Here is a 25,025-nt window from a genome sequence, read left to right as displayed (position 1 = left end):
GAAATATGGTAAGATACCACGCGCTTAAGTGATTTTGGGAATATTATAAGATATGGGCCATCATTCATAGCAGCTAGCACTGAGATTGAAGGAATCCCTTCGTGTGGACTGAGTAGAGGCGTTGTCATCGTTCAACGTTCGTGATCGCTCCGTAGATCTGCATCAAAGGTTTCAATCGTCACAAGAGGTAACTATTCTATCACTGATCATGCCCATTCGTAAGGATCTCCAAAGGAGACATTTTAATTTCCGTTGCGTTTTGGATCGCAATTCTCCTTCAGTTACTTCATGGCAGAAGTGAACCATGTAGATAAGAAGAACTTCGACATGAACTTGGCTCATATAGGACCATGCCACCCAGCTAAAGACATCTACTCCCCAAATAAAAATGCTTTGTATTTCTTGACTCTACATCCCAATGGCTTTCAGTGGGATAGGAAAATTACGGGGGACCCAGAAGAAGGGGAATCATCTGAAGTACGGCCAACAGGCTGGGATGAAGACCTGGATTATGCATGAGTCTTCTTTATTTGAAAAGATTTCGTCCTACATGGCTGAGAACAAAAGAAAAGCGGCTCTCAAAGCCGAGATAACTAACATGGCTGACGAAGCCATATATGGTGAAATTTATAATGCAGGACCTGGGGAGTACTTTAAACCAAAACCCCCTAACGAACAGGTGCCTATGGAATTAACAGACCTGAGGTTAGATGCCATCTATGACGAAGAGCCTCTGGGATTCGAAAAAGATCCAGTAACGTCAAGTGCGAAGATGTTAGCGCAAGATCCCCTTGAAGAAATTGATCTTGGAGATGGGAGCACAAAAAGAATCACCTACATCAGCACTAAACTGGATCCCAAGTTGAAAGTAAGAGTAATTGAACTGCTAAGAGAAAACAAAGACTGCTTTGCTTGGGACTACAAAGAGATGCTTGGTTTGAACAGGGAACGGGTCGAATTGAAGCTGCCTATCAAGGATTGCAAGAAGCCAATCAAGAAGAGTCCAAGGAGATTCGCCCCAGAGATCCTCTCAAAGATAAAAAAAGAGGCCGAAAGACTTCTTCGATGCAATTTCATCAGGACCACAAGGTATGTCGAATGGATTGCAAACATAGTTCCTGTAATTAAGAAAAATGGCTCTTTAAGAGTATGTATAGATTTTCGTGATCTAAATGCAGCAACTCCTAAAGATGAGTATCCAATGCCTGTGGCAAAGATGCTGGTTGACTCAGCTGCAGGCTATGAATATCTTAGCATGCTTGATGGATATTCTGGCTATAACCAGATTTTCATTGCTGAAGAGGATGTTTCCAAAACATCCTTTCGATGTCCAGGGGAAATAGGCACTTATGAGTGGATAGTTATGCCCTCTGGTTTAAAAAATGATGGGGCAACATACCAGCGAGCAATGAATTCTATATTCCATGATTATATGGAGACATTTATGCAGGTTTATATAGATGATATTGTGATAAAATCTATATCAGACGAAAATCATCTAACCCATCTCAGCCAATCATTCGAAAGAATGAGAAAACATGGCTTAAAGATGAATCCTCTTAAATGTGCATTCTTTGTGCAGGCTAGAGATTTTATGGGCTTTGTGGTCCATAAAAAGGGGATAGAAATCAATCAGAATAAGACGAAGGCTATTATGAAGACCAAAGCACCATCAACTAAGGAAGAATTGAAATCATTATTAGGAAAGATAAACTTCCTGAGAAGATTCATCTCAAACTTAAGTGGTCGAACTCAAGCCTTCTCTCCCCTCCTACGCCTGAAACAAGGGAAGTTCGAATGAAATGATGAACATCAAAAGGCATTAGACAAGATCAAGCATTATCTGACGAATCCTCCTATCTTGTCACCACCATGTGGAAAGAAGCCTATGATATTGTATATATCAGCTTCCGACACTACTATAGGTAGCATGTTAGCACAAGAGAATGAAGATGGCGTCGAAAGAGCCATTTATTATCTTAGTAGGGTTCTAAATGATGCTGAAACTAGATACACTTCAATAGAAAAGTTGTGTCTTTGTTTGCATTTCTCTTGTACTAAACTCAAGTATTATATAAAACCTATTGATTTATACGTCTCTTCACACTTTGATGTCATTAAATATATGTTATCGAAGCCAATAATGCACAGTCGAATTGGTAAATGGGCATTAGCCCTCACTGAATACTCTTTAGCCTTTATGCCTTTAAGGGCAATGAAAGGACAAATAGTATCAGACTTTATTGTAGACCATGCAGTGGTCGAAAGTCCTCAACTTCAAGTTGAGTTAAAACCTTGGAGATTATTCTTCGACGGTTCCACTCATAAGGATGGAAGTGGAGTTGGGATCATGATAATTTCTCCTGATGGAATTCCAACAAAACTCAAATATAGAATCAAAGGTCCCCCTTGTTCTAACAACGAAGCAGAATATGAAGCCCTTATTGCAAGACTTGAGGCTTTGTTGGAATTGGGGGAAACTAGGGTCGAAATTAAAGGAGACTCAGAATTAGTAATTAAGCAACTAACGAAAGAGTACAAATGTAAAAAAGAAAATTTGATTATGTACTTCGTCATTGCAAATAGGTTGCTCAATTTTTTTGAATATATAGACATAAAACATGTTCCAAGAATAAAAAACCAAGAAGCTAATGACTTAGCACAAATAGCTTCAGGGTATAGAATTTCAAAAGAGAAGCTAGAGGAACTTGTCGAAGTAAGAGGAAAAGCAATGGCTGCCAGATTGTCTCCGACAGATTTGGAAAGCACTCAATTAGGATATGCTAACAAAGAAGAGTTTGAAGTACTGGCCATTGATACCTTAATGGATACAGATTGGAGGAATCCAATTATTAATTATCTCAAGGACCCTTCGATAGATACAGAAATAAAAACCAAGTACAGGGCTTTATCTTATGTTTTGATGGGGAATGAATTATTCAAGAAAACCCTTGAAGGGATCCTGTTAAATGTTTAGGAGAAAACGAGGCGTACTTAGCATTATCTAGTGTACATAGTGGAGCCTGTGGAGCACACCAGGCAGGCCATAACATGAAATGGTTGCTTTTCAGATATGGAATGTATTGGCCCACCATGTTAAAAGATTGTATAGAGTTTGTTAAGGGTTGCCAAGAATGTCAAGTACATGCATGAATTCAACATGCTCCTGCAAGTGAGCTTCATGCAATTATCAAGCCTTGGCCTTTAAGAGGTTGGGCATTAGATCTAATTGGGGAAATTCGACCTACTTTATCCAAAAGTCAAAAGTACATCCTTGTAGGAATTGACTATTTCACTAAATGGGTCGAAGCAGTACCTTTAGTAAATGTGGATCAAGAAACTGTCATTGAATTCATTCAAAGGCAAATATTATATAGATTTGGGATCCCAGAAAGTATAACAACAGATCAAGGATCGGTTTTTACTGGTCGAAAGATGCAAGAATTTGCAAAGGAAATGGGTTTCAAATTATTAACATCCACACCCTATTATGCTCAAGCCAATGGGCAAGTCGAAGCAGCCAATAAAGTAATAATTGGTTTAATCAAAAAGCATGTAGGGAAGAAGCCAAAAAATTGGCACAAAACTTTAGATCAAGCACTTTGGGCTTGCCGAACCTCCCCTAAAGAAGCTACTAACACTACACCTTTCCAACTTACATTTGGACATGATGCAGTATTACCTGTCGAAATCTACTTGCAATCAGTGAGAATCCAAAGACAAGGAGAAATTCCATCTGACCTATATTGGGAAATGATGATGAATGAACTAGTTGATTTAGACGAAGAAAGGTTGCATGCATTAGAAGTATTAAGAAGACAGAAGGAGAGGGTAGCAAGAGCATACAATAAGAGGGTCAAAGGTAAAACTTTCATTATGAATGATTTAGTTTGGAAAGTTATATTACCTATGGATCGAAAGAATAAAACATTAGGAAAATGGTCTCCACATTGGAAAGGACCTTTTCGAATTTTAAAAGCATTTTCAAATAATGCATACGAAATATAAGAACTAGCAGAGGATCGAAGAATCCTAAAAGTAAATGGGAAATACTTGAAGAAGTATAAACCATTTGTGCATGAAGTTAAAATCATAACAACGTAGTAAGCAAAGAACTATCATAGCCAAGATGGTGAATATATCTAAAACTTCAAATTTTGCCAAGATGGCTTTGTCTTAATCGAATTACAAACAAACAAAAGTCGAATAGAATGAATACAAGTGAAAATCAGAAAGGGATAGTGGCCTTCATCCGGTCATACTTTATCTTCTCCAAGCTTATCTTGTACTGAACAGCAGCTTGAACCCCTTTGAGGCGTGCAATATCTTCATTCATAGCAGTAGCCTTTTCGACGTGATCTACGCTCTGCTTCGCCAGATTATCAACTTCAGTACTATCCAAGCCTTGGATATCAGACTGCTTCGCCTTAGCATCAGAAATCTTCTTCTGCAATTCTGCAATGTGAGATTCCCAGAGTTGTATCGAAGTAGTATAGGTGTCGAATTCTGCTTGGGCTTATTTTTTGGAAGCGGCTAAATCCTCAGAGGCTTTTGAAGTTCGAAGGGCGTTATCAAACTCAGTAGCTTGAGCTTGTTCAGTTGATTGAATCTTTGCTTTGGAATCCACCTCCCTATGGTATTCAGCACAAACTTGGTCAATGAGGTTCTGGATGTCGATAAGGGCTTCACCTATATCAGTGGGGCAAGCAGTGATGTTAATCTTGCTTATCAGCTTCTTTATGCCAAAGCTTGCTCCCACATCCTTCTTCAATTCTTCAAAGAGATCTACATCAAAAATAGCCTTCTTCACCTGCTTAAGGAGTTCTTCATATGATGCTTCATTTGCACTAGCACCAGAATGGGTCGAAGCTCCAGAAATGCTTTTTTCTAAAGAAGATTCTCTTTGAGCCATCATCAACCTTACATACTTGAGGGGATCATTTTGTTTCAAAGAATTTTTCTCCTCCTCATTAAGTGATATAGGCGAAGTCTGGATTGTGGATGATCGAACATTAGTTGGATCTGGGACTGTTTCGATAGTAGCATCATCAGTTCCAGTCTGATTTCCTTCAGGATCGGCTTCTCCCTCACTCATGTCTTCATCTTGGTGAAAGTACCCCTCAATCTCATCAGAATCCTGATCATCTTCGTCAGCGTAATCTGAAGGGAACGTAACTCTTGGAGGAGAGTTACTGGGAGTATCCTCAGAATCTTCTTTCTCTTCTGAATCCTTCTCTTCAGCTTGCTTCGAATCTTTTTTACCATCTTTGCCAGAAGAAGAGGTTTCTTGTTTGTTCTGGACATTATCTGCTTCGAGATTTTGTGCTCCAGTCGAAGATCCTTTGTTTTGAACAGCACCGCTGATTGTCGGAGGAGGAGATGGATTCATATCGCTCGAAGGATCACTCTGATTGGCAGTACAGATGAGGGGAGTAGTAAGTTTTCCCTGAAAACAAAGTGTTAGAATAAAAAAGAAGTTTATCGAAAGATAAAAGATTCAGGATAGAAGTTCACCTGTTGAGCCTCAGGGTCAGAAGCATTACTCCCAATGTGCTCCAGCACTGCGCCACCAGAGGGCTGAGATTGAGTTTCCTTTGAATGAGGAGGGAGAATCTTGATTTTGACACCTTGTTGATTGGTTGTTTGGTAAGAGGCAACTGTTGCCTTATTCTTTTTCTGTTTCTTCTCAAGTGGAGTTGGAGGAGTTTCTTCTTCATCTTCTTCGATAAGGGTTGCACTTTTAGTTGGGACTTTTCTTTTCTTTGGCGTTAAAGGAGGCTTGCCACTACCCTGAAAGAAGGAAAATTATAAACAGTTATAAAAATACGAAAGAGACAAAGAAGTTATTTGATGTAATACCTTTGAACTCTTCTTTGTTTTTTCTAGAGCAGCATCCTTGGCAGAAGGAGCTCCCTGGCTCGAAGAGGTAGTTGGCTTAGAAGTAATATTCGGACTAGCTTTCGTCACATGCTTCTCTTTCTTCACCACCTTCCTTTCAATAGCTAAAGAAGAATATGAGTTAGTCGAAATATGCAATGTTTAAAAGATTAGCAAAAGACGAAAAGGAGTTGTAAAACTAAGAAATCCAAACATTCCACACCTTCACATGTCGGAGAGGTAATTCTCACTGCATCCAAGTCAAAGGGAAGAAAGCCTTTGAAACTGTCTAAGGTATGTTTGGTTGCAACTACTCTTTTAGCAGGTCTTTGTTGGTCATTTTTCAGTTCATTAAAAATGTTCCCACATGTGAACCAATCCGGGTAAGGGGGAAAAATGACAAAGCAAAGTCTGCACTGGGTAAATTTGGAAATTTGGGTGGTTCGAACTCAAAGGCCAAATCATATTTAAATTCAGGTTCTACAGATTTGGGAAATTTCTTTTTGGCAACTCATTTTTCAAATTTCTCTTTTAAAACTGGCGCTGCGGAACAGACGGTTCGAACAAGTTCCATTGGGTTATAGACGGTTTCAAAGTACTTTTGGAATGCTTGGATTTCTTTAGAATGTGTAAGCTTACCCTTGTAGACATTTTTCTGCAAAGATGAAAAGGCATTCGTTAGACGTTCCTTGATTTTAGCAGTAGTAAACATGTTCTTGGAATAGAAACCTGTCCACCAAGTGGCGAACCCATTGGTAGAGTGGAATGATGGTTGGTATACTATTAAGTGAAATTCAGCAAAGTTTGCATGGAATTCCTTGTGTGTTGCAATGTCTCGAGCACTCCAATCAGTCCCTGCACAACATATCTCGCGCTTTCGATTGAATAGAGAGACAGGAATGAGTTGACATAACCCAAATTGTCGAGAGACAAAATTAGGTTGGTAAGCCAACAAGCAAACATGGCTCTTTACTGGCAAGATCCTTGAAACAAGCAGCCTTGGGAAAAGAAATGCACGCCATATGTCTTCGACCTCTGTGTTGGCGTCCTTAACAGCATCTTCAAGCGAAGTAGTGAACCAGGAAGGACCATGGGTTTGACTGAAAAATGGAGCCATCGAAGGAGAGAAATTGTGACACTTCAAGAACATCAGGGTATATTTGGTGAGGGAAGTTTGCAGATTGTCAACATCATCAATTGGAGTCAACTGAAGGAGTCTGGTGCCTTCAATGCTTCGATTTACTATCTGTGGGGCATTTTCATCAACATTTCCATGTGTTGGCAAAAAGGGTTCGAAGGTGGCATTGAGCCACAATTGAAGAAGCCAATAAGGCCCAGATAGTAATAAGTTTGTACCAGCTTTATACTCCTTTAACTTGGCACTAGTAGACCCTAGACTCTCATACAAACTAGCCAATAGAAGTTCACTTAAACACACCTTTCGACCAGCATGCAATTGATTAACAAGTGTTAGAAATCTCTTTGCAACTTGCAGAGATTTACAGCAAAAGAAAAACTTGGATAACCACAGACCCAAGAACGCTATATGTTCTACGTCAGAAACTTCTTCCCCATCAGCATGATACAAACTAATATAAGTGCTGAACGAAGCATTCTTGACGTTAAAGTCAATTAAGTTTTCGCAGTCTTGATAGGGGTCGAAAGTTTCTCCTATCGGAGGGAGTCCAGAAATAGAAGCTACATCGAAGAGCGTAGGAGTTATCATTCAACATTGGAGATGAAAAGTATTATACGTACTATCCTAGAAATACAGACTAGATAGTAACAAAGGTTGGCAGTAGCTAAACCCTAGTTTCGACATTTGAATCAGGTCGAAAATGCCCAATTCTTTCCAAAATTGAGCTTTCTTTTTCTCAACTTTCGTCAACCAAGCTAAATAAGATTTGTCTAAAGTTGGACAAGAACGAAAGGGTCTGAAACTATCGGTAATATAATCTAGTTGAAAAGCCTCTCTTTCTACACTAGGAGCTGAAGAGGTATCATCCGAGGTTTTTTCCTTAGCAGACTTAGTGGATTTTTAGACTGAATCTTCAGCATTTCTAGAGGAAACAGTTTTGTTTGCTATGGGTTTTGTAGTGTGATAACAAGGAAAAAACTCTACGCATTTCTCTAAATTTCCTTCAGGAACTAATGGGCCTAAAAATCCTAAAGTATTTCCAGAAAGTAAAGAGGGAATCATTACCTGGGAAGTATATATTGCTTTTTGTTCCTTGATGAGTTTTGGAGGAGTAATGTACTCCCGATTCCCAACAGTTATGATTCTGCTTGTTGGAATGTTTTGAGAAGCAGGACTCTTTGAAGATCCAGCGCCTTTATTGTTCTTTGATTTCTTCTGTTGTTTATCAGAAGACATTGTTATGGGTTTTTGAGGTTTTGAAAGATTAGGGTTTTGAAGAAGAAGAAACGTTTCAAAGAAGTTTGGAGATGAACTCAGGTTGAAGATGAAGATTTTCGTAAAAAAGGAAAAAGGAAGTGACAATGGGCTTTTATAGTGTTAACCTACGAGCTGGTTGGTTACACCTTGCAAAGGTAGTGGGCCACGTGGTGGCTTTTCTATGAAGAAGGTGCAGGGATTACTGTTCATTCTTCTTGGAAGTTGAAGTTCATGATGTTAATAACTGCACGCACGTCTTAATGAGACGCTTTGAAAAAGTAACTCATGATTGACTGACAGTTATGGACTTTTAGGTCTATGAAAGGTCTCTGGTCGAAGTCTGGTGATTACAAGAAATGCCCATTTCTGCATTGATTCAAAATAGACATTTATTGGGGGCAATTTGTTAGTTGGAGATTTCGACCATTAGGTTGAAGTTCTTTGAAAATATTATGTTTTGGAGAATAATATAAAAATGGCTTTGTGAAGCTATTTATTAAATCCTTTTCTTGGGATAAAGGACCTTTTTGTCGAAGCTTAAGACTTAGAAGATTTTAGGATCTCCACAAGTTCTCTTCGACATCGGCGTTTGGCAGTTTCGAAGCTTCGAGCGGGAAAGATTTGAAATTCAAATGAAGTAGTTTCGTCAGGCGAACACGTGGAAGCATCTGAGACACGTAGCGCTTGAAAACGTCGAACGTGGCAATCATCTGTGTAGACACAGTTAGGGTCGAATTGTTATAAATAGGAGTCTTAATTTTTAGATTTCGTGTGTTCAAACTGATATACGAAATTCACTAAAAATACTCAAAGTACCGGAGCGAGAGAAACGAGTCTTTGCTGAAAATGTATGTATGAAGAACACCATGATTACATTTCATGTTATCTTTTTAATGCAAGTTACTTAAATTAAACCATTTACTGTCTTTATTTCTATTTAAGCCTTCTTTCGAATTGCCTTTATCTTCAAAGTCTTTCATCATTGCTTTTACCTTTACATTTATATTTCGTCAAACCTTTATTTCCAGCACCTTTTCAAACTTAAAACCTTTTACTTCAAGTTATTTATCTTTACTTTTGCCAATTACCTTTGTTATCTTTAAAAAAGCCTTTTTACAGAATTACTGCCATTTATCCTTTATCTTTAAAGTCATAAGCCTTTAGATTTCGTTTAGAGTTTATTGTCGAAACACCTTTTACTTTGTACCATTAACGCTAGATAAAGAACCCTAATTACCATTCATAAATCAGAAACAAACTTAATCATGAATCAAATCACCATAACACTAGTTCTTGAGACACATGTCCTAGGATCAATCTAGTCGATCCTATAAGTTACCAAGATTAATAATATTGGAGGACTAGCGGTTGTTTGTCAGAAATTACTGGTAAACACTTGCCCATGAAGCAATCTCAACCTCTGATCAAATTTAATCAAGGGGAGTTCTTTAATTTATCATTTTATGCATATATGAGCCTATTTGAGGCCCCTCAATCATTTATTCATCAAGATTGGAAGTTTGACTTTGAAAAGTTGACCAGTCAAGTCATCTAACTAAGCTGAGGTTCAATGAGCTATAACTTTTGATGTGTTTATCAAATTAAGATGACCTCAAAATAAAACATGTTCCTAATACCCATATGAACAACTTTCATGTTAATCAAAAATTCTCTTGAATCTTGTAAGGTCATAATTCATTTCAAAACATTATAGGTCATTTTGACTGAAACCCTAATTTTGGGTCAACTTGCCAAGGGCACAACTTTCTCAATTTTTATGTTGGACATCAAAGGAATTGGAAATCTTGAGATGTCTACTTCAAATGTTATGTTGGACAAAACTTCATAATACTAAAGGAAACACATGTGATATTGCAAAACATTATAGGTCATCTTGGACCCAACTCATTGAATTTGAAAAAGTACCCAACTTCAAATGCCCATAACTTTGTCATAGAAAATCCATATGATTCAAACTTTGAGTCTAAATTTACTATCTTGAAAGTATCTACAACTGTAATTTTGGAGACTTTTTCATTTGAAGCTTGTATCATGAGGACATAGGAGTTTGATTAAGCTTACTTTTGGTTAATTTTTTCAAAATGATTTGAACATGTTTTACACTTGAACTTTCCAAGCCAGTTTTGATTAATTTGAACATGCCAAATGATTTTTTTCCCAACATGACTTTTGTTCCTTATTTCAAAATCTTTCCAACCATTACTCACAATGGTCATTTGGATCTACCATTTGGGAGATTCGAATTTCTTTTCATTTATGTGCAAATTTGATATTTTATGTTAAAACTTGAAATGCAAGCATTCTTCACTCCAAGTGCATGACCACATGCCTTCCTTATGATCTTATCAAGCTTCTCCAGCCATTCATGGGCCTCTCACACGTCCACAAAGGCCCATGCACTCAAATTTTCAAATCCCATGCACATGAGCAAAGTGTGAATTCAGATCCATTTACCTATAAATAGAGGCTTCTTCTCCTTCATTTCACAACCTTTTGGAGATCCCATATGCTGCTGCACTGAAACCACACCCTCACCAAAGGAATCATTCACCATTTTTTTAGATTTTCGAGCTTGAAATTCAGTAACATTAGCTGAGTTTCAAATCTAGATTCCTTAGCCAATCATCTTTCCTACACTCAGAGATCAAAGAGGAGCAAAGAGCTTGAAGAATTCGTGGCCAGAAGTTCACCATTTTGAAGGTATAAACTCAAACTGTTTGGATCTGAAACTCATAATTCAATGTAGTTTGCTTGTGTTTTTGTGGTTCTCTGAAGTCCTCATACTTGAGGCAAGCCTTTGGTGCATCCAATTTGCCATTTCATGAACAATCTGTGTGGACACCATGATTTTCTCCTTCATCTTTCTCTCAATATAGGAAGAATGAAAGAAATCCAATGGTACAGTGATGATCTACATCACACGACCTTCATTTCCATGTCCTTGTTTTTCATTTTTGTTGAGATTTATTTATCTGCAAATCTGGCCGGAATCTGTTGGTTGGCCGGAGAAGACGGTGGTTTCCATCACCACCACCACGTGTGCTGCTCATGGCCCTTGGATCTCTCTCTCACGATCTAATCTCACGCGTCAGTTTTAATTACTTATTTTAATGCGTTATGTTGCGTTGTTGACTTGAGACCGCCGTGCATCATCAGATCCAAGCCGTGCAGTGTGCCACGTCAATTAATGAATTGGATCCGGTGGCTCAACATTTTTGGTTTTATTTCATTTTCCTTTTATTTTCTTTAATTCATTAAAAATTCATATGAAGTCAGAAAAATATGAGACCAAATTTGAAATTTTTCTTGAAAAATCTAGTTTCATATTATGATTTTTAATTATTTTTGTGACCTCACTTGATATTTTTCATGAATTATTTGGTTTTTAATGATTTTAATTCATTTTAAATACTTTCTGACTTTTAAAAAATACAAAAATATTTTCATAGCATCTATGGATCATGATAAGTCAAGGAAAAAAAGTCTAAAAAATTTCTTGTTTGTTTTGAGATTGTTTGATATTTTAATTCATATTATGTTATTTTTGGTTGTTTTTAATTGATTTTAATTACTTTCTGACTTTAAAAATTTGTGAGAAAATTAGTCAAAGTTTGTTTGACTATGTTGAACCTATGTAAATTTAATTGGACTTTTTGAAGTTGCTTTGAATTGAATTTGAGGTTCAACTTTGTTTGTTTATTTTTTATTTGTATTTTCTTTTAATTCAAAAAAATACCAAAAAAATATTACTGACTTCTTGACTTGTTATATTGATTCTTCTTTTGTTTGGTGTTGATCAAGGTTGAATTGATTCAACTTTGATCAAATTCATTGGATCTTGTGGTTTGAAAATCCTTAAGGATCATCACCTAGAAGGATGAATGAATTTGATCAAGGATGAGTTATCCCTTGATCAATTGGGATTGGTTGTTGACTTCTTACCCCCCCCCCCCCCCCTCCCTTTCATCTTCACCCCTTTCTTCCCCTAAATGGTCAATGAGTTAAAGTCTTAAGGTTGATGGAAGTTTAATATTCTTTGGTTCAAACCAAATTCAACTTGATCCATGATCAAGTGAGTTATTTTGTGTCAAAGATAGGTTACTTCTTGGTCAAGCAAATAACCAAAAGTCAATACAAGGCCCTTCCCCTTTTGTTTGGCATGGCAAGTTTATGGAGCTTGGCTTACTAGTCATGACCTCTAACTTGTGCTCTTTGCCTATATTCTTATTGACCAACCTCAGATAGGTGTGGCTACTACACTAGTCCATTTATGACTGCTTAACATATCGCTACATTGTCTTATGACAAGCTAACATAACTCTACTAACTACTAAGTTTAACTTGAGCTTTTAATTCCTTGTCATTTACTTTTAATGTCATTTATTTCTTGATCATTATTCATCTTGATTTTCATCTTTGCTCACTTGAGCACATATTTTATGTTTATGTCATTTTTCTTTTGCTCATTTGAGCCCATTATTGTATATAAATATACTGCTATTTTGTGTTGTTTTTGTGTTTGTTTTGATGTGAACAAAAAATACAAAGAGGAGAAAGGACTTAGAATTAGGATTCACCCATGCTTAAAGGAGTTCAAGAGGAACTAGGCCTCATGCCTTTAGAATGCAAAATGTGTTGAAGAGCAACTAGGCCTCATGCCTTTAGAATGCTAAAATTCAAAGTTGACCTCAAAGGACTTCTCCTCAAACTTATTCTTTGTCTATTCCCTTTATTATGTTATGAGCTTTTTGATGTGTGCTTTTGTGTGATAGGAACCTCATCTTAAGATTGTGAAGAGAGGATCATTGTCATGAGTAGCCAAGTTAAGAGACAAACCAAAAGGAGATCCTAGGAGCTTGAATTCAAATTATTGATTGCTTGTTTTGTGTGCTAAATCCAAAGGAAATGAGTATCTTGAGTCATCTCTATGACTCCAAGAAAAGCAACTCCAAGGGTTATCTTTCCCCTCTTATATTTGTATGCTTTAGGAATAGCCCTTCTCTCTTCTCCCCCCTCTAACCAAGCCAAAAATCATTTTCAAAACTTTGACTTTATTTCAAATTAGAAACCTAGGCCTTAAGCCTTTGACTTTTCAAAACCATTTTCATAAATACTCATTGTAAATAAACTTTAATCCAACTTTGACCTCATTTTATAAATAAATCTAACTTGTAAATATAACCCATTTCAAGTTGTTTTTTGGTTCCAATGGCCACTTGTTAAAATCTTTTCAAAAACATTAGACATAAGTTTGAGTTATCATAGTGGTTGATGTAAATCTCATTTCATCCTTAGTGGTTGGATTGTAAGCCTTCCATGCTTATTATAGGGTTAACCCCTCACTAGCATGTTGAAGCCTTCCTCACATGGTGGATTGTTGGTTTAGGTTGAGTTTTCTCCCTTTGATAACAAAAGACCTTAAGGCTTTTGATAAAAATCAATTCACCAATCTTTGGAATTTTTACCACGAACTACGAGGTTTTGATCCTCCTTTGTGATGGTACGTAGGCAATGGGTTCATCCATTCAAACAACAAAATTTGTAAATATAATCTATTCTCTTCTCATCCCTCCAATCTTTTTGCACAAATCTTTTCACAAATACCAACCTACAACACATATTTGCGAAAAGGGTTCCCTTAGAGTACTAAGGATGTTTTGGGTGCGTAAAACCTTCCAATTTCATAACCAACCCCCTTACCTAGATCTCTGACATTTTTATTAGTTTTTGATTTGAAAAACTTCTTACTTGGCTTTTGTTCGCTTTTTAGCATTTCCTTTGGACAAATAAAAGTGCGGTGGCGACTCGAATTGTATGTTGACTTTTGGTTTAGTTAATAAACCTAAAAGTAACGAAAACCCCACTACAGAAAAGTGGCGACTCTGCTGGGGAACAATAAAGGCCCCGTGGGTTTAGCCTACTTTTTGCTTGTATGTGTTGTATTTACTTGTGGCATATTTTTGTGCAAATTTGGGATGAATGTATTGTTTGTAATGTATGAATTGCTTGATATATTAATTGCTTGTATGCTTGGTGGTTTCTTGTGAGATGAGTTCTATACCCGAACTCGAGTGCACTTATGATAGGAGAATGGCATAGTCTTGTTGACTTGTGTGGAGTTAGTCCTTAACAAGTTAACTTGCAAGTCCATTCACTTGGTGGAGGTCTTATTGGGATCACTAATGTCGCACGAGTAGTCGTGGTTAGGCATTACTCTTTCCAATACGAACCCTAGAAACCAAGGACCTTAGATACCTAACCCATCTTGGCGTATTTTAGGACGTAGTGCGAAGGTCGTTCAAGTGTAAGACTTGATGCGATTGTTACGCGATACTACACTCATAAGAGTCCCTCTTGAGAATATTTTTGGAGGACGAGTAGTCATTTTATCCGATAATATCCGAAAGATGGGATGATGACTATGGGAACCTTTTAGAACATGATTGTTAGGTTTAACCATAGTACACTCCTGTTGGGTGGTTCTTAACCGAGACTCCTTGCTCGTGACTCACAACAAACCCGTGATTCGCGGTTGATCCGTTCTCGTATATCCTCAAAATCAATGGAACTTGGGTGTTGATAAGGTGTAAACAATAATCCACCAAAATGGATGATTGATATTGACGATGACTTGCGCCATCCTGTGACCTTTGTGTGGTGTGACTTGCTTGATCCTTGAGTGTGTTTGTTGCATCCATGCATTCATGCATTCATCCGCACTCATGTCATCGACAATAAGATTTTTTACGAGGAACTTAAAAGGTCTATTTGCAAATTTTCAGACATGGATAAGCAAAGAAGGTATACGAAGAAGTACAGTTTTAGACAACCCGACTTGAGAGAGTTAAGGCGTATGACATCTTATGTATTAGAGCCCTTGGAGTTCAAAGCTCGCCATGGGAAGCTTCTAGCTATTCTCTCTACTAAGGTGGATGAGGGTCTGATGAGTGTGTTGGTGCAGTTCTACGATCCTCTGTATCGGTGCTTCACTTTTCCGGATTTCCAGCTTTTGCCTACATTGGAGGAGTACGCTTATCATGTGGGTATACCTATTCTTGACCGATTGTCGTTCAGTGGTTTGGAGAAGATTCCGTCTTCTCAAGAGATTGCTGACATGCTTCACGTGGAGGTATCCGACATTGTTGCTAATATGACTACCAAGGGTGGAATTCAAGGTCTCCCGTCTGATTTTCTGATTGCCAAAGCTACCTTGTTTGGGAAGGCCTTGAGTAAGGAAGCTTTTGAAGCCATATTTGTACTCCTTATCTATGGGCTAGTGTTATTTCCCAACATCGACAACTTCGTGGATGTAAATGCCATTAGGATTTTCTCTTCTCTTAATCTCGTTCCGACTCTGTTGGGTGACACTTATTTCTCTTTGCATATGAGGAATGCAAAGGGTGGTGGTTCCATTGTATGCTGACTGCCTCTATTGTACAAGTGGTTTATTTCGCACTCGCCTCAGACACTTGCCTTCAAGGAGAACAAGGGATGTCTACGGTGGTCCACGAGACTTATGTCTCTCACTAATGATGATATCTCTTGGTATAATCGTGTTTATGATGGCGTTAAGATTATTGATTCTTGTGGTGAGTTCTCCAATGTACCTCTTCTTGGTACATGTGGTGGAATTAACTACAACCCTGCTTTGGCTCGCCATCAGTTTGGGTTCCCCTTTAAGGATAAACCTAACAACATTTCGTTGGAAGGCTTATTATTTCAAGAGGGTAAAGATCCCCAAAACCTGAAGGATAGGATGGTCCGCGCCTGGCGCAAGGTTTATAGGAAAGGGAGGAATGAGATTAGTCTGAAGAATTGTGTTGCTTTGGAGCCTTACACCTCTTGGGTAAGGAAGAGAGCCCTCGAGTACCACAATTCGTATGAGTATCCGAGACCTACCCCTATGGTTATGGTTGGGCCTTCAACCATCCCTAATCAAGGAGTAGAGGAGTTGAGAGACGAAGACTATTCGCGTGCTTGGGTTCGTGAGTGTGAGGAGCTTCTTAAGCAACTCAATGATAAGGATGCATTGATCGAGTTTCTAGAGTATCAGGTTGTTGATGAGCCCGATGATGTGGTTACTTCTCTCCTACCTCACTCATCTAGGTTTTGGAAGAAGAGATATGATCAGCTCGCCAAGGAGAACGCCGACATGGAAGCAGCTTATGAGAGAGGCCGACATGGTTACTTCTCGCCAAGGAGAAGGCCGACATGGAAGCCTGCGACGTATCTTCCGATCTCGAAGGCTTTAGACGACTGCTTCTAGGGGTCCATAGGATGTTTATTCTCCTTTTCTATTGTATTGTATTTGGTTACCGAGACTGTACTACTTCTTTGGTGTAAAAAAGTTTCCAAATATTATATTGCTATGAGTATTCCACATATGTCTCAAAAAGTTCAATATTTTCAAAACATTTGCAAATAGATCTTTATAAAGTTCCTCCGATAAAAAACAAAAGCATATGCACGAGCATTGCATGCATCATATGCATAAGCAGGTTTTGGTTCCGAGCTCTTGATACAGTGGACTAACTCTTTGCTCTTCATTTATTTTAAAGACAAGCTGATGCATCCGTACCACACTCGCGCAAACGTCAAAGCGATGGCCGAACAACTAGAGAACGAGAACAGAGAGCTCAAAGAAGAACTCAGCCGGTTATCTGCTCTGGTGGAGTCCCTGCTTCAAGCTCAGAAGCAAGCTGCAAATATGCCAGTATTCGCGTCCAATCAAGCGCCTGAGATAACTCCTACTTCTATACCAGCCCCTGCTATGGGATCAGTTAATGTCATGCCTTCCGGTTATCCTTGGGGGATGCCCCATAATTTCATGCCTGAAGGACATCATCCGCTAGTTCCAGTTCAGCCGGCATCTAGCCCGGTCTCTGTGGTGCCACCCCCGGTGGTTATTTCTATTCCTACTCCAGCTCACATTCCTCAAGTCCGTGTTGACGAGACTATCTACCATTCTGAGGCCTTTGAGAACCCGGATGTGTATGATAAATTAGATGAGATGAGAGACTAGATCTCTGACTTGAGGAAGGAAATGAAGGCCCTTCGAGGGAAAGACTTGTTTGGGAAGAGCGCCTCAGAGCTCTGTTTGGTCCCAAATGTAAAGATTCCAATGAAATTCAAGGTCCCAGACTTTGAAAAATACAAGGGGAATAGCTGTCCGCTCAGCCATTTGGTCATGTATGCTAGAAAAATGTCTATGCATACCGATAATGGTCAACTGCTCATCCATTATTTTCAAGACAGCCTGTCTGGCGCTGCCTTGAAATGGTATATGGGTCTTGATTGTGGCTCTGTGCGCACTTTCAATGACCTCGGTGAGGCTTTTGTAAAGCAGTACAAGTATAACATAGATATGGCTCCGAACAGAGACCAACTGAGGACGATGTTCCAAAAAGATAAGGAAACCTTCAAGGAGTATGCCCAGAGGTGGAGAGAATTGGCAGCTCAGATAGTGCCACCATTGGAGGAGAAGGAGATGAAGAAGATCTTTTTGAAGACTTTGAGCTCTTTCTATTATGAGCGTATGATTGCTAGTGCTCCCTCAGACTTTCCCGGAATGGTAAATATGGGGATGAGGCTAGAAGAGGGAGTCCGTGAAGGACGTCTGTCCCGTGATGATAATCCTGCGGCAAAGAAGTATGGAGGATTTTCCAGGAAGAAGGAAGGGGAGACTCATGATGTTTCTTCCCATAGTAAAAGAAGGCCCTCTGTGAGGAGGAAGGAAGTTCGACCAGTCGTCAACCAACACCAGGTGGCTCATATAGCTCCTGCTTTCAGAGAAGCTCAACAACTACAACAACAATCTCATCAACAACAACAGGCTTACCAGCCTCGCAACAATAACAACAACATCACCAATAATTATGAGAGGAAGAGGGTGACTTTTGACCCGATTCCTATGACCTACGCTGAACTTTACCCTTCCTTGATTGATAGGAAGTTGATAACTCCACGTGATCCTCCTGCTGTGCCAGCCAATCCGCAATGGTGGTACAAGCCTGAACTTCATTGTGTATATCATTCTGGTGCACCCGGACATGATGTGGAGAATTGCTTTCCGTTGAAGACCAAGGTGCAAGACCTTGTGAGGAGTGGGATACTATTCTTTGAGGATGTAGGCCCGAATGTTAAGAAGAACCCATTGCCCGAGCATGGGAAGGCGGCTGTCAACATGGTTCAGGGTTGCCCTGGCAAATATAAGGTCCTTTGTATGAATGATATAAGGCAATCCCTGGTGGGAATGCATAGCTGTTGTGTGAGCACAATCACTATGAGCACGATCACGATAGATGCCATGTGTGCACTATCAATGAAAGAGGATGCCGCAAGATAAGAAGGGACATCCAAGAGATGCTAGACCAAGGGATGATCGAGATACTTCAAAATCGTAATGAGGATGAAGTTGATGTTATTACTCCTGTGTTCAATATTCTTGATCCTGTTGTCATCAAATATGATGGCAGCAAAAGGAAGGTGGTGCCAACTCTTGTGATAAAGCCAGCGGGTCCTATCCCGTATAAGTCGGACAAAGCGGTCCCGTACCGTTACAATATTGTTATTCTTGAAGATGGAAAGGAGGTGTCATTACACTCAACCTCTGTTGTAAGCATATCCGATGTTAGTGGAGTGACCCGTAGTGGTCGTGTTTTCTCGGCTCAACCAAAATCCAATGAAAACATCGTGAAGAGGGATGTTGTTAGTTTTGCCGGTCCCGTGGGGACTTCTTCTTCAAATCATTCTATTCCTGCTGTGAAGGGTGTTGACCCTATTGTTGTCAAAAGTGATAAAGCTCCCATCCTAGTTGGCCAGTCTGGCATATTGAGAGAGGATGGTGATGAGATGCTGAGGCTCATCAAGAGGAGCGAGTACAACATTGTGGGGCGGTTGCTTCAAACTCCATCAAAGATATATGTCCTATCTTTGTTGATGAGTTCCGAGCCACACCGTGAAGCGTTGTAGAGGGTGCTGGACGTGGCATGTGTGGATCATGATGTCACAATTGAACAGTTTGATAGCATTATTGCAAATATAACTGCCTGCAACAATTTGAGCTTCTGCGATAATGACCTTCTCGATGAGGGAAAAGACCATAATTTGGCCTTATATATCTCTATGAACTATAAAGATGATGCCCTGTCCAATGTGTTGGTGGACACATGGTCATCACTCAATGTATTGCCAAAGTCCACTCTCGCCAAACTTTCATATCAGGGGCCTCCCATGAGGCAGAGTGAAGTGGTAGTAAAAGCTTTTGATGGATCGCGTAAGACTGTGATCGGTGAATTAGACCTCCCAATCAAGATTGGACCTAGTGATTTCCAGATCACTTTCCAAGTTATGGACATACATCCGTTGTACAACTGTTTACTTGGTAGACCATGGATTCACGAGGCAGGCGCCGTGACATCCACCCTACACCAAAAGTTGAAGTTCGTTAAGAACAAAAAGTTGGTGGTGATAGGGGGAGAGAAGGCTCTCTTGGTCAGCCATTTATCTTCCTTTTCCTACATCGATGCTGAGGATGAGGTTGGAACTCCATTCCAAGCCTTATCCATTGCTGAGCCTTCTAGGAAAGTACTTTCTTCATTTGTCTCCTACAATGATGCGAAGTTAGCCATCGAGCGTGGCACAACTAATGGTTTGGGGAAAATGATAAAGATGGAAGATAATAAATCCCGGGCTGGTATAGGGTATTCTTCCGGTGTTTATAATGATCTTGGGTTGTTTCAGAGCGGAGGTTTCATCCACACTGATGGAGATCAAGAAGCTACTGCCATCATTGAAGAGGATGAAGAGGAAGACCACGACAACTTTGTCATACTTGGCGGGATCTGCAATAATTGGGTCGCTGTGGATGTTCCAACAGTTATCCATAAGTCAACGTAATATGTTCATTCATGTTTAAAGGAGAAGTGAAGACATTGTTGGCATAATTTGATTAATACAATGATAATCATTCAATAATCGCATGTTAAATGTTTGTTTTTCAAATTATTTTTCATTTTTTGCTTTTCGCATGAAATTGGTGATCACCATAAAACCCTAAAAAAAGAAAATAAAATCAATTTTTCATCTACATAATGATTTGCCTTGTTTGGATCCTGAAATCTCTTTTATACTCAAAATCATTATGCAGGTTGATCAAACCCATTGAACATAATGACCCAACACCATCTCCCAACTTTGAGTTCCCTGTATTTGAAGCAGAAGAAGATGATGTTGAAGAGATTCCTGATGAGATTACCCGTCTGCTTGAGTACGAAGAGAAGATCATTCAGCCACATCTTGAGAATCTGGAAATAGTCAACTTGGGGTCTGAAGACTGCATTCGTGAAGTGAAGATTGGGGCACTCCTTGAAGAGTCTGTTAAGAAGGGGTTGATTGAGTTGCTACGAGAATATGTTGACGTCTTTTCCTGGTCGTATGAAGACATGCCTGGTCTAGATACTGATATCGTGCAACATTTCTTGCCGTTGAAGCCTGAGTGTGTGCCTGTGAAACAAAAGCTCAGAAGAACTCATCCTAATATGGCAGTGAAGATTAAAGAAGAAGTTCAGAAGCAAATTCATGCGGGGTTTCTGGTGACTTCTACATATCATCAATGGGTGGTCAATATTGTGCATGTACCTAAAAAAGACGGAAAAGTTCGAATGTGTGTGGATTACCGTGACTTGAATAAAGCTAGCCCAAAAGATGATTTTCCTCTACCACACATTGATATGTTGGTAGATAATATGACTAAATTCAATGTATTTTCATTTATGGACGGATTTTTTGGTTATAATCAGATTAAAATGGCACCCGAGGATATGGAGAAGACAACATTCATCACACCTTGGGGAACATTCTGTTATCGAGTGATGCCCTTCAGTTTGAAGAACGCCGGAGCCACGTATCAACGTGCTATGACTACCTTGTTTCATGACATGATGCACAAGGAGATCGAGGTGTATGTCGATGATATGATTGCAAAGTCGAAAATGGAAGTTGAACATGTAGAACATTTGTTGAGCTTTTCCAGCGTTTGAGGAAGTACAAACTTCGCTTGAATCCGAACAAGTGTACATTTGGAGTCCGTTCCGGCAAGTTATTGGGCTTTATTGTCAGCGAGAGAGGTATTAAAGTTGATCCTGCCAAGGGCAAAGCAATACAAGAGATGCCTGCGCCCAAAACTGAGAAGCAAGTCCGAGGTTTTCTTGGCTGTTTGAATTACATTTCGAGATTTATATCCCACATGACTGCCACATGTGCGCCTATATTCAAGCTCCTCCAAAAAGATCAACGTCATGATTGGACCGAGGATTGCCAAAGGGCCTTTGACAGTATCAAAGAGTATCTGTCCAAGCCTCCGATTCTGTCTCCGCCTGTTGAAGGGAGACCATTGACTATGTACCTGACTGTGCTTGATGTTCCATGGGTTGTGTCCTTGGTCAGCAAGATGAATCAGGAAAGAAAGACTATGCAATATACTACTTGAGTAAGAAGTTCACTGACTGTGAGTCTCGGTACTCAATGCTTGAGAGGACATGATGTGCTTTGGCTTGGACTGCTAAGCGTTTACGCCAGTATATGTTGAATCATACAACTTGGTTGATATCCAAGATGGATCCTATCAAGTATATCTTTGAGAAGTATGCTTTAATTGGGAGAATTTCCCATTGGCAGATGCTGTTATCTGAGTATGATATTGAGTATCGAGCTCAAAAAGCTATTAAAGGTAGTATCTTGGCTGACCATTTGGCGCATCAACCAATTGAAGATTATCTGTCTGTGCAATATGACTTCCCTGATGAGGAGATTCTGTATTTGAAAATGAAAGATTGTGATGAACCATTGCTTGAGGAAGGGCCAGAGCCTGGTTCCCGATGGGGTATGGTGTTCGATGGCGCTGTCAATCAGTATGGAAATGGTATTGGGGTAGTGATTATTACTCCTAAAGGCACACATTTTCCTTTTACAGCAAGGCTAACTTTCAAATGCACGAATAATATGGCGAAATATGAGGCCTGTATTATGGGGTTGGAAGAATGTGTTGATCTTAGGATCAAACATCTTGATGTTTATGGCGATTCGGCCCTTGTTGTTAATCAGATTAAGGGTGAATGGGAGACGAATCAGCCTGGCCTCATCCCATATAGAGATTATGCGAGGAGGATTTCAACTTTCTTTACTAAAGTTGACTTCCATCATATTCCTCGAGATGAGAATCGGATGGCGGATGCTCTCGCTACGCTTGCTTCAATGATTGTTGTCAATTATTGGAATGAAGTCCCAAAGATTACCGTGATGCGCTTGGATAGACCAGCTCACGTGTTTGCAGTTGAGGAGGTGAAAGATGATAAGCCATGGTATTATGATATCAAGTGTTTTCTCCAAATTCAGATTTACCCGCCTGGGGCATCTGTTTAAGATAAGAAGACTTTGAGGAGATTATCTGGCAGTTTCTACCTTGACGGTGATGTGCTTTACAAGAGGAATTTTGACATGGTTCTGCTCAAATGCGTGGATAGACACGAAGTAGACCTATTGATGACTAAAGTCCATGAGGGTTCATTTGGTACTCATTCCAATGGACATGCCATGGCAAAAAAAATGTTGAGAGCAGGCTACTATTGGCTGACAATGGAGTCTGTCTGCTGCAAGTTTGTGAAGAAATGCCATAAGTGTCAGATTTATGCGGACAAGATTCATGTTCCCCCGACACTTCTAAATTTTATCTCCTCACCATGGCCTTTCTCCATGTGGGGAATTGACATGATTGTCATGGTTGAGCCTAAGGCGTCAAACGGTCACCGTTTTATTCTCGTAGCCATTGATTACTTCACCAAGTGGGTTGAAGCGGCATCATATGAAAATGTGACCAGGCAGGTGGTTGTAAGGTTTATCAAGAATCATTTCATATGTCGATATGGTGTGCCAGACAAGATCATTACTGATAATGGATCTAACTTGAACAATAAGATGATGAAAGAGCTGTGTAGCGAGTTCAAGATTACACATCATAATTCTTCTCCCTATAGACCCAAGATGAATGGGGTTGTTGAAGCTGCTAACAAGAACATCAAGAAGATTATTCAGAAGATGGTTGTTATGTACAAAGATTGGCATGAGATGCTGCCATATGGTTTGTATGGATATCGTACATCTGTCCGCACTTCAACAGGGGTAACCCCTTTCTCCCTTATATATATGGCATGGAGGTTGTGCTCCCCGTAGAGGTCGAGATCCCATCAATGAGAGTCTTTATGGAAGCCAAATTGACTGAGGCTGAATGGGTTCAGAGTCGTTATGACCAACTGAATTTGATTGAAGAGAAGAGATTAACTACCATGTGCCATGGTCAGTTATATCAACAAAGGATGAAGAAAGCCTTTGATAAGAAGGTCAAGTCTCGTGTGTTCCGGGAAGGTGACTTCGTACTCAAGAAAGTCTTAGGCAAAAATGAGCGTCTCGGTGGATTGAAAACCCGAAAGGGCGATCCAGGCAAAAGTTAGAGATACAAAAAATGAATATATATCCCTCTAGATTGAGTACCTCACCCTAGGGAAATCTAGGCAAAAATTAGGGATTTGGCAAGTAACTGCATCCTGACAAGACTTTGTTCTACAACTGTCATCTGTCAAAGATTCTCGCTCAGTCATCATCAACTGAAGTTTCAAATACAGTGGGTTCAGAGTTGGTGGAGAAACGGTCATTATGTTCAATGTAGCCATTTTCCATGTATATCACCAATTTCAAATTTGTAAAGATCCATGGAGTCTCGCCATTTGCGGACTACCATTCTCTTAAATAAATTCGAGCCTTTATCCAATTCTTTGCATTCGTACTTGTTTACGTTCAACAAATGTCTGCATGTTTTAATTGATGAATATCAGTGTTTTAAACAAATGAAGTTTTCATGAATAAACTGTTTTAAACAAGGTGAACATTCATAATGACTGAAAGGATAAGTAGAATGTCCTCAGTGCTTTCCCAAGGATAGTATGATCACCAAAGGGTAAGACATTTATTCATATTCTGGCATTCTTGCTCCTTGTATCCTCTTCATCAGCTTCCCGGAGAGCCTGGTACGAGAAGTTCTCTTTGATGGCAGTGATTGATGGATTGCTTTCCCCTAGCAGGATGTTTATCCAATACATTCCCAGTAGTTTGTTTGTGTATACATACTTGTTTCTCCTGCGGAGTTTTGGCAATCCATGATTGGTATATGAATGATCCTTTCTTTTCCAATTTTTTGCCTCGATCTTTTAGAGATGTGTATCCCTCTATATCAGACACTAGCATTTGTGTTTTATCATTTATATGGTTGTCATCCCTTGTGTGGACTGGCCTAAAATCCCTTATAGATTGATAAAAGTTGATGTGCTTTAAGTCGAGAATATTCCTTGTCTCATTATCCTGACTGTCTACTCGCGAGGAAGGTTGGCTTCCCCCGGTATGAGTAAGAATCTCCAACGAAGTAAGCATGTGTTCCCTGCAGAGCTATCTTTCCAGATATTTGTCTCCTCAGCAGGAAGTTGCCTAGTGCAATTGATGAAGGGCTTATTTCCCCATTTCATTTATTTTGAAAAGAGGTATCCCCGGTATGTCACTTGTTGATGAAGGATTCATTTCCAATTTCTCCAGCAAGGGTAGTTTCCTCGAGAGCATTTACAGTTTATCCCCAGTAGGGTTTCCAGATCAGAGTTTGATGTTTGTATCTCCTCTGAGTCTGAAGATT

General features: G+C 39.5%; 1 protein-coding gene across 1 annotated transcript; it reads left to right on the top strand.

Moving 5' to 3' along the window:
• Window positions 1-1,888: 1,888 nt before the first annotated feature.
• LOC127104232 (uncharacterized) lies at window positions 1,889-2,977 on the top strand. Its single transcript, XM_051041428.1, has one exon. It carries the CDS (start codon window positions 1,889-1,891, stop codon window positions 2,975-2,977), a length of 1,089 nt encoding a protein of 362 aa, XP_050897385.1.
• Window positions 2,978-25,025: the final 22,048 nt, after the last annotated feature.

The sequence above is a fragment of the Lathyrus oleraceus genome, chromosome 1 (genome assembly GCF_024323335.1).
Source record: "Lathyrus oleraceus cultivar Zhongwan6 chromosome 1, CAAS_Psat_ZW6_1.0, whole genome shotgun sequence".
NCBI classification, from domain to species: Eukaryota; Viridiplantae; Streptophyta; class Magnoliopsida; order Fabales; family Fabaceae; genus Lathyrus; species Lathyrus oleraceus.
Note: the sequence above shows the minus strand (reverse complement) of the source record. Positions and strands in the feature narration are given on the sequence as shown.